We start from the raw sequence: 14,508 nt of genomic DNA, 5'->3' as shown, positions 1-14,508 counted from the left end.
GTGCTCTGCAACAGGAGAGGCCACAACAGTGAGAGGCCTGCGTACCGCAAAAAAAAAAAAAAAAAAAAAAATTTAGTAGGAAATGGAAAGAGATTCATAGCTTGCATAATGATGAAACATTAGAAAAGTTTATCAAAGAAAGTGACTTCTGCAAAATAAAAAGATTTTAAAAATAAGATTTTAAAAGGAGAAAATATGTACCTCAAACATAATAAAAAGGGTATTCAAATACCTAAGGGTGATGCCAAGAGTTCAGTGGATAAATGAGCAACAGACATGAACCAACTGTACCCAATTGGAGAATACAGAGCAAACTTGAAAAGTGTTAGATCACCTACTAATAGTAATTAAGCAAGTACAAATTAAAATTTTAATGTGAATATATTTACCTTGTAGTTACATAAGTTGCAAAATTATAATGAGAAAGCTTTATGAAGGTAAGACTAAGGAAATAGTTTTATTTATTTTTCCTACTGTCATTATAAACAAGGTTTTTAAAGATAGTCTGACGATAAGGACAGAAATCTCAAAAGTAGGAATTCTTTCCAAAGAATTCTTTTTGCGGTACACGGGCCTCTCACTGTTGTGGACTCTCCCGTTGCAGAGCACAGGCTCCGGACGTGCAGGCTCAGCGGCCATGGCTCACGGGCCCAGCCGCTCTGCGGCATGTGGGATCTTCCCAGACCGGGGCACGAACCCGTGTCCCCTGCATCAGCAGGCAGACTCTCAACCACTGCACCACCAGGGAAGCCCCCAAAGAATTCTTTTTAAGGAGAAGAAAAGACTTTATTTATGGTAGAACTTATAGTGGCTTTCAGTGGTAGAAACTGTAACTAGCTTAAAGCTCCTTCAATTCAGAAATGATTAAGTATACTATGGTATGTATGTATAATGAGATATACATATAATGAGATCATATATAGTTAATTTTAAATGGTAACTGTGTCAAAAGACAAATGGCAAGTTAGGGGAAAATATGTGGAACTCAAAACACATGCAAAAGGATAATCTCCCTGGAGTTCAACTAGAAAAACACCAAAGACTCAGTAGAAAAGTGGGCAAAAGTTAGGTACACATAGTTCACCAAAGTGGAAATATAAATGACTTTTTTTTTAAGGTGAAAAGAAATGGGCTTGTACCTTGGTACAACATCCTGTGATGGCAGTTTGTCGATCTCTATCAAAATTATGAATGCATTTACCCTTGACCCAACTGTCTTGCTTCAGGGAGTTTATCCCACAGGTGTGCTTGGCACATGTACATAATTTGTACATAACGAACATACAAGGACATTCGTTGCAGTATTGTTCATAACAGCAAAAGATTAGAAACTACCCAAACTATCCATTAATAGGGGACTGGTTGAATAAATTTTTGTACACCTGTACGATAGAGTCATACATGGCTATAAAAAACAAGGAAATTCTCTAAGCACTAGTATGGAAAGATCATCTAGATACGTCAGATTTAAAAAGAAAGAAAAAGTACAGTATAGTATTCCAGTTTTTGTGTAAAAGGGGTGGAGAATTAGAATATTCAATTCTATTTGTAAAAAAAAAAAAAAAAAGAAAGAAAGAAAGAATAATCTAAATTGGAAATTGGCAAATTTTTTTCTGTAAAGGGTCAGATAGTAAATATTACCAGCCTGTGGGACAAAGAGTCAGCCTTGACTACTCAGCTCTGCTATTGTAGCAGGAAAGCAGCCATAGACCATACAAAAACAAACAAGTGGGGCTATGTTCAACAAAACTTTATTTACAGAAACAAATGCCACCTCATGCATAGCTTGCCAAAGACAACTCTTGCTCTAAATTAATAAAATCAGTTACCTTTGTGTGGAAAGGGGGAATATGTTGGGAATTTGGTGAATGGGAGATAAAGGTGAGAAAAAGATTTTACTTTATATAGTTTTTTTCATTTTTGAACCATGTGATTTATTGTATTACCTATTTTAAATGCTAAGTGTAATGACTCTGGAAAAAGTTCATGAAATATGTGAAAAAGGAATACAAAAGTATACATATAAGTTATTACAGTTATATGTATATACGTAGGTTGTATATTAAACAGAAACCAAGAAATGAAGGGTATTGTTAGGATGGGGGAAATGTTGCAGTTTAGAGTTGACTTACCCAAAACATAATATTTTTATAAAAATAAAAATGTGAATTGATTGAAAAAACGATTATGAAAGAGAAATCTGACTAAATGAAAAGTTAATCGTCTCCAGAATTGTTTTTGTTTGTTTTGTAAAATGTGACAAGAAGAACTTTCTTTTTTTACAGAGTTACTTATATTTGTAATTATTCTTTGGAAGGTCTTAATTACAGAACACGGTGACCTGGGTAATAGCAGATTTTTAGATCCAAGAAACAAAATTTCCTTTAAGTTTGATCACTTACGGAAAGAAGCAAGTGACCCCCAGCCAGAGGAAGTAGATGGAGGTCTGAAGTCTTGGAGAGAATCCTGTGACAGTGCTTTAAGGGCCTATGTGAAAGATCATTATTCCAACGGCTTCTGTACTGTTAAGTATCTGCCTGCTTCATTATTAGAGTGTTGTTTTTCTTATATTTACCTTATCATTTGGAGGCTTTGGCCAGCCACAAACATCTCTTCTTAGTTACAGTCTCTTCTGCATTTTATTCCCAAAAGGGGTATAAATGGAAAATTTTATATTGAAAGTTCCTTCTTAAAATCCCAGTGCATAAAATTTTTATTTTATTTTATTTTATTTATTATTTTTTAAATTTTTTGGCTGCACCGTGCAACTTGCAGGATCTTAGTTCCCCAACTAGGGATTGAACCCAGGCCCCAGCAGTGAAAGCACCAAGTCCTAACCACTGGACCACCAGGGAATTCCCTGGTGCATAAAAATTTTAAATCTCAGTGTATCCTGTTTCACATTTGTCTTATTTATTCATGAGAAATTGCCCTATACCCATCAAAAAAGCTTTTTATAAAGCTACTTCTGCATAGTTTAAATGATTTCATTGGAAAGTCTAAACTATTTGAACTAAACAATTTTTTAAAAATCAAAGGTAATTTTGACTTTCTTTTAATACCTTTTGGTGGAAAAAAAGATAAATTTTGGTTCTGTCATCATTTCTCCATTGTAAAATTGTGACATTATTAAAGTGTTGGAATATTAATGCATAGAAAGTGCTTAGAAAGTGTCTGACACAAAGTTAAGCTCTGCATAAATGCTGGTTATTATTGTATGTTTGATTTGTTTTTGTTCCTGTTTTTTTGTTTTTAAATAATGGAGAAAACCTATTATGGTGGATAAGTACAGAATTCCATTTTGGAACCTAGTATTGCAAAGGGAGACATGACACACACACTTTTTAAGAAATTGACTATTCATTCTTAAATATACTTTCAATTCATCATTTATTACTTATTCAGAATTTGTCACTACTCATTCTTAATGTGGAGAGCTTCCACACTGAGTAACTCTACTGTGTCTTTTTCTCACTTCTCTTAGCTAATAAATGAGCTACAGAAAGTCATGGAATTATTCTAACAGTGTCTACTGTAATGAAGTGTCATATCCTCAGCTGTTCTGCTTAGTAATTCTTAATTTTATCTCAGTAATCCCTGATATTTTCTGTATGCAGTTGACCCTTGAACAATGCAGGGGTTAGGGGCACCAACCCATCATGCAGTTGAAAATTCGAGTATAACTTATAATAGGCCCTCCATGTCCGAGATCCTTTTGTATCCATGGTTCCGTGTCTGTGGATTCATCTAACTGCGGGTCAACCAATGGTGGATCATGTAGCACTGTAGTATTTACTATTAAATAAAACAGTAGTTCAGACTAGTGTCATTCAAGGATCAACTGTACTGTGTTTCAAAACTTTCCTATTGTCCTTAGGCAGCTACTCCTCCACGCTTAAATAGGATTGAGAATGACATGAGATCTTTTTATTTCTCATCTTTCCACACTCAGAAATCTTCCCTTTCTTCCATATACTTGAATCTGAGGAAGAAGGATCCATATTCTTGATTTGAAACAATCCTATCTACTTCAGGATGTCTAATTGTGACTTCGTTTTTTCTTCTGATGTATAGTTCTCTTTACCTAGAAATATTTTTATTTCTCCTGTCCTTAAGTGAGTTGGGTATGGGGTGGGGGAGGACATTTCTTCAGTCAAGATAGTAATTCCTGTAAGTTACTTCTCTTCTCCTTCCACCTTGCCCCTCCTCCCTCTCCTCTACTTCTCCCTTCCCTCATCTCTCTCTCTGCTATACAACCAAACCGTGGAGCATTCTGCTCCTACTAGTGCCTTCCTCATTACTTATCCACTTCTTAACCCTATGAATTTTGGCTTCAGTCCCTACTCTACAAAAACTGGTCTCTGAGGTTATTAATGATTCCTGAATTGCCTGACCCAGTGTCCTTTTCTTGGTCCTTGACTTTTGTATGGCATTTCACACTGAGGCCAACCAGCTACTTCTAGAAATTATCTTTTCTTAGACTGCTACGTCAGTACCCTCTAATTATTCTTACTCTGTCTCTGCTTATTTCTTTTCCTCTCCCCTACTTTTGTAAATGTAGGCATTCCCCATTGGTGTATATCTCTCTCTCAAAAACTCATAGTTTATTTAATGTAGGGGAAGTTACAGAATTTGGTGTCAGAAAAGCAATGGGTTTGGGTTCTACCTTAACCACTTTCTGAATGACCCTGGGCAAGAAGCTCTGTGAACTTCAACTTTATCATCTATAGATAATAACAGTGTGTTTCACTATATTTATTAGAGCAAAAGGAAGATAAATATAAAAACATTTTGTGGACTGTAAAGCCTTTTGTTTTTTCTTTTCCTTGGTGATCACATTTTTGTTCACCTCTCCTACACTAAGGAACAGTTGGTATTTCTAACTCCTAGCTGGACATTTCCATCTGAATTTTCTAATTTGTTAATGACACCACTGTCTTTTTAGTCACCCAAGCATGCAAGTACTTTGGCCCCTTCCTTTCTCTTGCCTTTCACTTGCAATATATTGCCAGACTTTTGATTGTGCTTCTGCATCCTTATGCCCATTGACACTACCCTATTTTACTGCCTAGATTAATTCTGTGGCCTAACTTTCAACTTTTCTCCCATTTTACTCTGTACACCAATATTGATTATTATCCCCAAATAATAGTTCTGGTCATGTTGTTTTGGTTTCTGTCCGTTGCCTGTAGAATAAAGTCCAGTCTTCTTACCTTACATCTACTACTACATGGCCTAAATCTACCATCCTATGTTATCTTCCACAGTTCCACTTCACACACACCCTCTAACCTGACAGAACTAATTACCATTGAGTCATTCACTGGACCAGCACCCCCGTTTCCTCCCTGAACTGCCTACTCATCTTTATTCTCAGTCTCTACTTATCAGAATCTCATCTGTCTTGTAAGGCCCATTCCAACTGGTACCTCTCTTGTACCCTAAACCTAAAGCAGTATTTCCTTCTGTATTCATTGTACCACTCTTCTCTAGAACTTAACATGTGGTTTGTGTTCATATTCCATGTGGTTTGTGTTCATATTCCATGAACTCTCTGAGTTGTAAGCTTACCCTGTTTGACTCTTCATCTCCCCCAAGGATTTAGCACACTGCTTTTGTATAGTGTTTGTTGTTTAAATATGTTTTCAAGAATCTAACTTTTTTTTTTTTAACAATAGGTTTATGCTAAAACTATAGATGGACAACAGACCATTATTGCATGTATTGAAAGCCACCAGTTTCAGCCTAAAAACTTCTGGTAAGAAAGTAGATGTTCTCTTCTTTTTTTAATCTAATTTATATAGGAAAGAAACCAAACCAGCAGTTGAGACTTGTTTTTTGTTAATAAATTTATTTTATTTTTATTTATTTTTGGCTGTGTTGGATCTTTGTTGCTGCACACGGGCTTCCTCTAGTTGTGGCGAGCGGGGCTACTTTTTGTTGTAGCGCACGGGCTTCTCATTGCGGTGGCCTGTCTTGTTGCGGAGCATGGCCTGTAGGCGTGGGGACTTCAGTAGTTGTGGTGCGCAGTCTCAGTAGCTGTGGCTCACAGGCTCTAGAGCGCAGGCTCAGTAGTTGTGGTACACGGGCTTAGTTGCTTCGAGGCATGTGGGATCTTCCTGGACCAGGGCTCGAACCGGTGTCCCCTGCATTGGCAGGCGGATTCTTAAGCACTGTGCTACCAGGGAAGCCCAAGACTTGGTTTTTAATCTAACTAGCTTGCGATAAGTTATCTGACTTAGAGGCTTCAGTTCCCTACTGCAGAATGAGGGATTTGGATGTGATCATTTAGATTTCTTCTAAGATTTTATAATTTATCTTTCAAATATTACTCTTACATTGAGTGAGAGTAAGTGATTAATAAAGTACGCAGTGGAAAGTGTGAGTTTTACTTGAGTTTGTTTAATAATACTTGAGTTACTGCATAACTCAGTGGCCCATCCATTTGTTTGTGGAAAAGCCTCTGATGAGCAGAATAGGTGTGGTTTTCTACTCCAAGATAAAAAATGAAAAGTGAAAGTGAAAAATAACTTAGAAAAGGCTTATGATTAGGCCAGTTGGATACAAACTTACATTTGAGTGGATAGAGCCCTGGATTTGTCAAACTGGAAATGACTTGTTTCTTTTTTTTCCAATTTCCCAAATTCTCTGCCTCAGTGGCAAATCACCTCTTTCTTATTGTTAATTCTATGGTGTTGTGTGTGTTTTAATAGGAATGGTCGTTGGAGATCAGAATGGAAGTTCACCATCACACCATCTACAGCCCAGGTGGTTGGAGTACTTAAGATTCAGGTGAGATCCCAATATGTTAATAGGCCATGTTAAAACATCACATCTTTAAAACAAACATGCAAGTTGATATTTGTTCTGACATTAGAAATAAGGAACAGCTATATGTAGATGCAAAAGGAGATCAATGGTAAATAGAAATAGAAGTTGAAGCCTCCTTCCTAGGGAAGTACTGTAGTTAAATAGAGCTATTCTGGGTTGATAAAGGATAGTCATGTGAAGTGTACTGCTTGCTTCTTATTTTTCTCTTTCAAAGATAACCTAAGATCTTTCCAGGAATTATCAAACAGCAGTTCTACGAAAAAAGAAAATAACTAATTATTAAGAAGTGACTATATAGCAGCTACTGGAACTTACTTAGAGTCTTTTATGTTTCTCGTTTAAATGTGTACATATACATATACTTAAGGTTAACTCTTAGCTCTGAAGAAAGCTACATGAATGGACTTGTTGTTTTGTTTTATTTATTTATTTTACAGTAATGACAGGAGGTTTTATTTTATTTTTCTTTTTTTTTGTGGTATGCGGGCCTCCCTCTGCTATGGCCTCTCCCGTTGCGGAGCACAGGCTCCGGACGCACAGGCCCAGCGGCCATGGCTCACGGGCCCAGCCGCTCCGTGGCATGTGGGATCCTCCCATACCGGGGCGCGAACCCGGTTCCCCTGCATCGGCAGGCGGATGCGCAACCACTGCGCCACCAGGGAAGCCCTGACAGGAGGTTTTAAACCAAGTAAATAAAACAGAGGAACTAGAGAGAATGGCCAAGTGTGATAAACCAAGCAGAGTAGATTTCTAATGCTGGTGTCAGGACAGACAGGCAGGTGAATAAGGAGCTTATTAACTCATTTGATGCCTATCTGGATTGAAGTCTTCTGATATCCTAACAGGTTTGACTTTCAAAATTCATGGTGATTTAATTCTTAAGCCCAACTAACTCTGAAGTCAGATTAAACAGTTAATAATATCTAAGAAGATCAGTACCTGATTTTACCTCTATTATATTGTGGTTAAGTCTTGCTTTAATAACAATTAGCAAGAGTTGCCTTTTTAAATGGTATAATTTAATCAAAATATACATAGGAGATGTCATCTGTAACCACTTTTTTCGTACATACTGATTACTTCCTGCTACAAGTAGCTGCACCTCTCTTCCTGGGAGCTTTTCCTAGCTTCAGGAGCATTCCCAACTCAGATGAGGCAAACTGGAAGTACTACATTCATAGCTCTGGCACAGCCCTTAGTGCCATTCAAAAGTTGGTGGGTAAATATGCCAGCTTCTTCACCCCTCAGGTGGGACAACTCTAAAGCATGTTCTGCATAGTCTTCCAGAGTCCAGTGCCCGCAGCTGTAATGTGCTCCTTAATGCACCTAGAACACTTCCTTGCCTTCTGTGTCTCATTTCCTCAGTCCTTACTAGTGCTTCCTGAGATTACCTCCGAAATAAACTTCATCTCACAAATCTTTATCCCGGGGTCGGCTTCTGGGGGAGCCCAACCGAAGAAAATATATTGTTCTATATCTGTTGACTATGTCTGTGAGTAGCCCTATGCTCTAGACCTCTTGTAACTGTGGCATCAGTATTAACCTGGCAGCTTACTATAAATTTATGCAAAGAAATTTATTTTCCTCCTAGAAGGAAATCAGTTACTTGTGTTTCAGCTTTGCCAAGGCAAACCTATAAATTAAGAGCGCACATCACAGAGGTTTCTGATAAGACTTTTACAACAGGGCCCAGTACCCAGACCTCATTAATAACTTACTATAGACTGGCTGATCACACTTTGGGGGAAAGCTTACTTCATTTACATATCTTTTAAAAATCAGAGTGAGAGTTATTTAGAAATGTCATTAAGATATTTAAACCTTTGGTTATTCTATAAGCAAAAGGATAGCTCTGGGAAGGCAACAATTTCTGAGGATTTACATTGATGATAGTCATGTTGAAATTTTTATTAGCAGATGAAACCTAGGAAAGGTTTTGTTACTTTTGGTGACTGTGACTGAACCTACCTTGTAAATTGCTAAAACTTCCTGAGCCTTACATCTGGTTGAATGGTTAGTCTGTCTCTTGGGTAATCCTCCTTCTTGCTAATTGTTATCATAATTGTAGTACCCCACTTTGCCTTACATTCTCAGGACTGCTTTTGCCTTACTTATTTTTGTAGCCTGATTTACGAAAAGAATATTTATTTTTCAGTCCTGTCTTTAACCCTCAATCAAGCTTTTCCTGCACTTGGTCAGATCTACTTAACCAAAAACGATGATGGTATATATGGAGAGATGTGTAAAGAATTAGGATCCATTAAAATTTCTTGGTTTTCACAGAGAAAAACTAATGTTAATTGATTTTATTTTAATACTTTTAAGAGTGAAATCTTATTTAAGATCTTTGTATTCACAATGTGTAGCACAGTGTCTGGAAAGCAATAAGCCCATAATAAATGTTGTTTATTAATTAATAATGAGTTTTCCCTGCTAAGGAAAGAGAATTCTTAAATTTAAGTTTTCTGTGAATTTTAACCACCACTGTAAATTACCATTGGTCATATTAATTATTTGCTCAGACTTGATAAGTTTGGGGATGGCTGAAAGCATGGATTTGTGCTCTAAGCAGTAAGTTTCTATGTGACCTACATAACTTGCTCAAATATTGTCTCACACAGGTTCACTATTATGAAGATGGCAATGTTCAGTTGGTTAGTCATAAAGATGTACAGGATTCAGTAACTGTTTCGGTGAGTGTGGAATATTTAATGTCTGTCTCACTTTCATCCTGTTTTTGTTTAAAAAAAAATAGTTTTGATCCTGAGTACTGATTCTTTCTTTCTCTATTTTAAAAAAATTTGTTTTATTTATTTTATTTTTGGCTGTGTCGGGTCTTCGTTGCTGCGCGGGCTTTCTCTAGTTGCGGTGAGCGGGGGCTACTCTGTGTTGCAGTGCGCGGGCTTCTCCTTGCAGTGGCTTCTCTTATTGCGAAGTACAAGGTCTAGGTGCACAGGCTTCAGCAGTGTGGCTTGCAGGTTCTAGAGTACAGGCTCAGTAGTTGTAGCACACGGGCTTAGTTGCTCCGCGGCATGTGGAATCTTCCTGGGCCAGGGCTCGAACCCGTGTCCCCTGCATTGGCAGGCAGATTCTTAACCACTGTGCCACCATGGAGGCCCCTGAGTACTGATTCTGCCACTAGAAATTCAGGTTGTTTTCACTACTTTGATTTTGGCAGCCTTTACTTTTTTTTAAAGCACTTTATAAAAGATTCTACTTTTTTATATTTTTAAATTTTTATTGAAATATAGTTGATTTACAATGTTGTGTTAGTTTCAGGTATACAGCAAAGTGATTCAGTTATATATATATATATATATATGTGTGTGTGTGTGTGTGTATATATTCTTTTTTTAGATTCTTTTCCATTATAGGTTATTAAGATACTGAGTATAGTTCCCTGTGCTATGCAGTAGGTCCTTGTTTTGGGCAGCTTATAATTGTTAGTGTGTAACCAACCCGTTTTGTTGGTTGCCTGATGTTAGTTCACTGTCTTTGACTGAGAATAGTGATAATGGCTTTAGAGAATTCAAACTTCTTTTTCTTTCTCAGTTGTGAGATTTGCTCAAGGAACAGCAGTATCTTCAACTGATAAATACCAGGAGGAAGGAAAGTTTGCCAAACTAAACCTTAGAGGGGTTACCATTCATACATTCATATCATTAGAGAAACTGAACATCTTTAGGAATATTCAATCAAACAGTATTGTGTTCCATACCTGGAAAGAAGGGACATAATTTTTCGTGCATTCACAGTACTTCTTTATATTCCTAGAAGTTACTGAGCATTCTCAAATAGCTTTTGTTTATGTGTGTTATATCTATCTACCTTAGTAGAAATTAAAACCGAAAAATGTTAAAAATACTTATTTATTAATTTAAAAATAACAATAACAGGGACTTCCCTGGCAGTCCAGCGGTTAAGACTCCGTGCTTTCACTGCAGGGGGTGCGGGTTTGATACCTTGTTGGAGAATTAAGTTCTCACATGCCACACCACGTGGCATGGCCAAAAAAAAAAAATCTAAAGCAAAAATAACAGTAACAAACCCATTACTTGTTAACCTTCACTTTCACAATAAACAGCTGTATTTTCCAAGTTAAAAAAAAATTAGTGAAAAGAATGTCATTGATTTACATTTTCACAAAGTGTGTAATGTCTGACTTAATAAAAGACAACTGGATTCTCATATGTGCTTCACACATTAGCCCTCAAAAAGTAATGAAGTCGGGACTTCCCTGGTGGCGCAGTGGTTAAGAATCCGCCTGCCAATGCAGGGGACACGGGTTCGAGCCCTGGTCTGGGAAGATCCCACATGCTGTGGAGCAACTAAGCCCATGTGCCACAACTACTGAGCCTGCACTCTGGAGCCCGCGAGCCACAACTACTGAAGCCTAAGTGCCACAACTACTGAAGCCTAAGTGCCTAGAGACTAAGCCACCGCAATGAGAAGCCGACGCACCGCAACAAAGAATACCCCCACTCACCACAACTAGAGAAAGCCGGCGCACAGCAATGAAGACCCAACGCAGCCAAAAATAAATAAATAAATTTATTTTTTTTAAAAAAAGTAATGAAGTCATCACACATTACATAGCTTCTATGAAACTACACTGTACACACTTGAGAGTGAGAGTGGAAAAGGCAATTAACTATGTCTTAGTATTATTATGGATAGAAAATAGTTTTGATTCTTTGAAAGGATATTGGGATGCTGCCCTGGGCATTAAATCTCACCCTCTTTAATTCTGTTTTACTTAATTGTGAAAGAGAGAGATTCAATTCATTTTGTACCCGAATCATGTAAAGCAAAATGTGATTGATTGGCTTAGAGGAGCCTCTGAGCTTAGAATATATGACTGATATGTCTGAGGGCATTGTTTATATCATCTTAAACCAGAGATACTTTCAAGGCACAAAAATTTCAAGACATCATGATGTCTTTGGGGCATACTGTAGTAGATTGGAAAGAAGTGTGGGTTTTTTTGATGAGGACCTGGATTTGGATCCCATCTTTATCATTCAAAGGCTGTATAATTTTGGTCAAGTCACTTAAGAGGATTCTCTTTTCTCATCTGCAAAATTGAGGTGGTAATAATAACAGATCTATTTCACAGGGTTGTTGTGAGAATCAAAGAAGATAATGTGAATGGGAAAGCTTGAAAAACTAAATTGTTATACAAATGTTAGTTTAGATGGACTTTTTAGTATTTTTTATTCACTGCTTACTGAATTATATTCACTGCTTAAGAATTTTTAAAATTCTTATTTCCCCCTTTTCCTCTCTCTATTAGAATGAAGTTCAAACTGCTAAGGAGTTTATTAAAATTATAGAGCATGCAGAAAATGAGTATCAGGTAAGATGATTTGAAACTGATTTTTCTAGGCCTAATGCCTTATTTTGCTTTTAACATATTTTGTTACACTTCTCTCTCCTTTGAACATAAATATACATGTTGCTCAGTGTTAGTAAGTGGAGACTTTGCAGACCTTGCATTCTGCTTACAATCAAGGTTTTGGCATTGGAAGGTACTACAGATTTCCCCTACTATCCCAAAGTAGAGCGTTCCTGTGAAACCTTTCCTAAGTCCAAATGGCATAAAGTAGAGAAGCAATTACCTTAGAACACCTCTTGCTTTCAGGTGCACAAATAATTGCGGTATAGCACAGATGCTCGCAGATGCAGTTCACAGCTCCAGCTTGCTTGATGCTGAGCTGCTGAGTGTAATTCCTGAGGAAGGAGCTTGGTGGGGTCACTGTTACTGCTCATGGTGCACCCTGCCCCTATAACAGGCTCACTGCAAAACAAATGCTGAACGCTGTTTTTGCTTTTTGCTTTGGTAAAAGCAAAGTGACATAAAGCAAACTTTGGAAAAGCGGGGGATACCTGTATAGGCCTTGTTTTAGAAATAATATAGGTGGGCTTCATAACCTGCTTCAGAGATTGGAGAAATGCTCACTAGAAATCTTACAGCCTGTATGTCCTTAGGGGACTCAAGCATGTCCTTTGACTACATATGGTTTCTGTTCAAGCAACTTATTTTCAATTATCTGTTGCAGACAGCAATTAGTGAAAACTATCAAACAATGTCAGACACCACGTTCAAGGCCTTGCGCCGGCAACTTCCAGTTACCCGCACCAAAATCGACTGGAACAAGATACTCAGCTACAAGATTGGCAAAGAAATGCAGAATGCTTAAAGGCTGAATGTAGGATTCTGCAGTACATGGAAAGAAAGGATGCAATGTGTGGTCATATGATAAATAAGTGATTTATAAACAAGAGTGATATTTTGCTAGGGCTTTCAAAGTTAACTGGTTTTCTAGCCTCATGGAATACTGTTGAACCTATAGCATTGTCTTGATTTTGTGTTTTCTGCCCGGTAATTTTCTGTTTTCACGATATCTACTTGTAAATCTTTTTTTTTTTTTTTTTTTTTTTTTAATTCTGCCACATTTAATGATGGAGAGAGATATCTATCCTGGAGTCATTTTACTGTTTAGAAAATCTTCCTAGCCATGAAGCCCTGTCACTGATATAGACAGGTAATATGTTCAGTACTTTTCTACCCAATCCTTCAAAGCACTTCTGGTACTTCAGTGGTTTTTACTGATCAACCAACAGCTAAAGAGGCTATGCTAAAAACTACAGCTGAATGGAAGACACATTCATCCTTCTCCCTCCAGTTGCTTTGGTCATCATTTATAGCATCTCATAACTATAGTTTCAAACATTTGGATTGGGGTTTTTCAGGTCCTTTTTGGAGGCAAAGGAAGTTTTCTGGAAATTCCATTATAGCCAGCTTCTCTGGGGAAGTTGTTTTTAAATCCAAAGACTTGAACCACATTCCCTACAAATGAACGTGTTTGCTTTTTTTCCTTCCATTATTGTTTCCTTCTCATCTAGTACCATTATAGTTATAGACATGTGCATTTTTAGAAGAGTTTTACCCACTTATTATTTTTTTAATATTCAAAAACTGCTGACATGCTAGGGATATAGTAGAGTATAAAACTTGAAAAAATGCAGATGTTGAAGGAATAATAGGTATCTTGTGCTTTAATACTTTGTGGCAGAATTGTACTATAAACGAATCAAACAACTATGTTAATCACAAACAAAAACTAAAAATGAACCAAAGTGAGAAGGACAACGTTCAGACAGTATCTTTCTATTGTAACCTGTTATTTAAGGGAATACTAGTGATTTGTTCTAAATAGGATGTAAAACTTTTTCCAAATTACTTCCTCAGTCCTGCCTGCCAACTCAAATGTAACTGTGATATAGCAACCCTTCCCAGGTTTATTGGCAGGTACAGGTGTGATCTCAGAATACACAGGTAACATAGATATGATATAACAACTGGTAATGGTGGATTCATTTACATTGTTTACACTTCTATGACCAGGCCTTAAGGGAAGGTCAGTTTTTTAAAAACCAAGTAGTGTCTTCCTCCAAATACATGTCAAAAGAAGGGTTTGTGTTTCAGCTTTGTTTCTGCTTGGTAATACAGTCAAGCAACAGTTTATTTCCAAGTGACCCATTGAGCTGTGTAAGCATTTTTGTTTATTTCAAATAAAATATATTTGTATTATTTGTCATTCATACTATCCATCCATACCACACTATCCTCTGTATCAGGTAGTCCAATAGAAATATACCTGTTTTGTTCTTAAA

The 14,508-nt window shown here is 37.1% G+C and overlaps 1 protein-coding gene and 1 long non-coding RNA gene across 2 annotated transcripts in view; one reads left to right on the top strand and one right to left on the bottom strand.

The window, feature by feature from the left end:
* The window catches only part of LOC129392078 (uncharacterized), a 30,300-nt gene extending 17,422 nt beyond the window's left edge, over positions 1-12,878 (bottom strand). The window contains exon 1 of the long non-coding RNA XR_008617161.1: positions 12,450-12,878. This is a non-coding gene — a long non-coding RNA (uncharacterized lncRNA). The remainder of the gene's footprint in view (positions 1-12,449) is intronic.
* The window catches only part of CAPZA1 (capping actin protein of muscle Z-line subunit alpha 1), a 49,583-nt gene extending 35,075 nt beyond the window's left edge, over positions 1-14,508 (top strand). The window contains exons 5-10 of the mRNA XM_007114251.3: positions 2,318-2,524; positions 5,679-5,758; positions 6,714-6,792; positions 9,453-9,524; positions 12,125-12,187; positions 12,891-14,508. Coding sequence (XP_007114313.1) covers positions 2,318-2,524; positions 5,679-5,758; positions 6,714-6,792; positions 9,453-9,524; positions 12,125-12,187; positions 12,891-13,031 — 642 coding nt within the window. The 3' untranslated portion in view covers positions 13,032-14,508. The remainder of the gene's footprint in view (positions 1-2,317; positions 2,525-5,678; positions 5,759-6,713; positions 6,793-9,452; positions 9,525-12,124; positions 12,188-12,890) is intronic.

Source organism: Physeter macrocephalus, chromosome 4, assembly GCF_002837175.3.
Source record: "Physeter macrocephalus isolate SW-GA chromosome 4, ASM283717v5, whole genome shotgun sequence".
NCBI classification, from domain to species: Eukaryota; Metazoa; Chordata; class Mammalia; order Artiodactyla; family Physeteridae; genus Physeter; species Physeter macrocephalus.
This window is presented reverse-complemented; position numbering and strand designations above follow the sequence as displayed.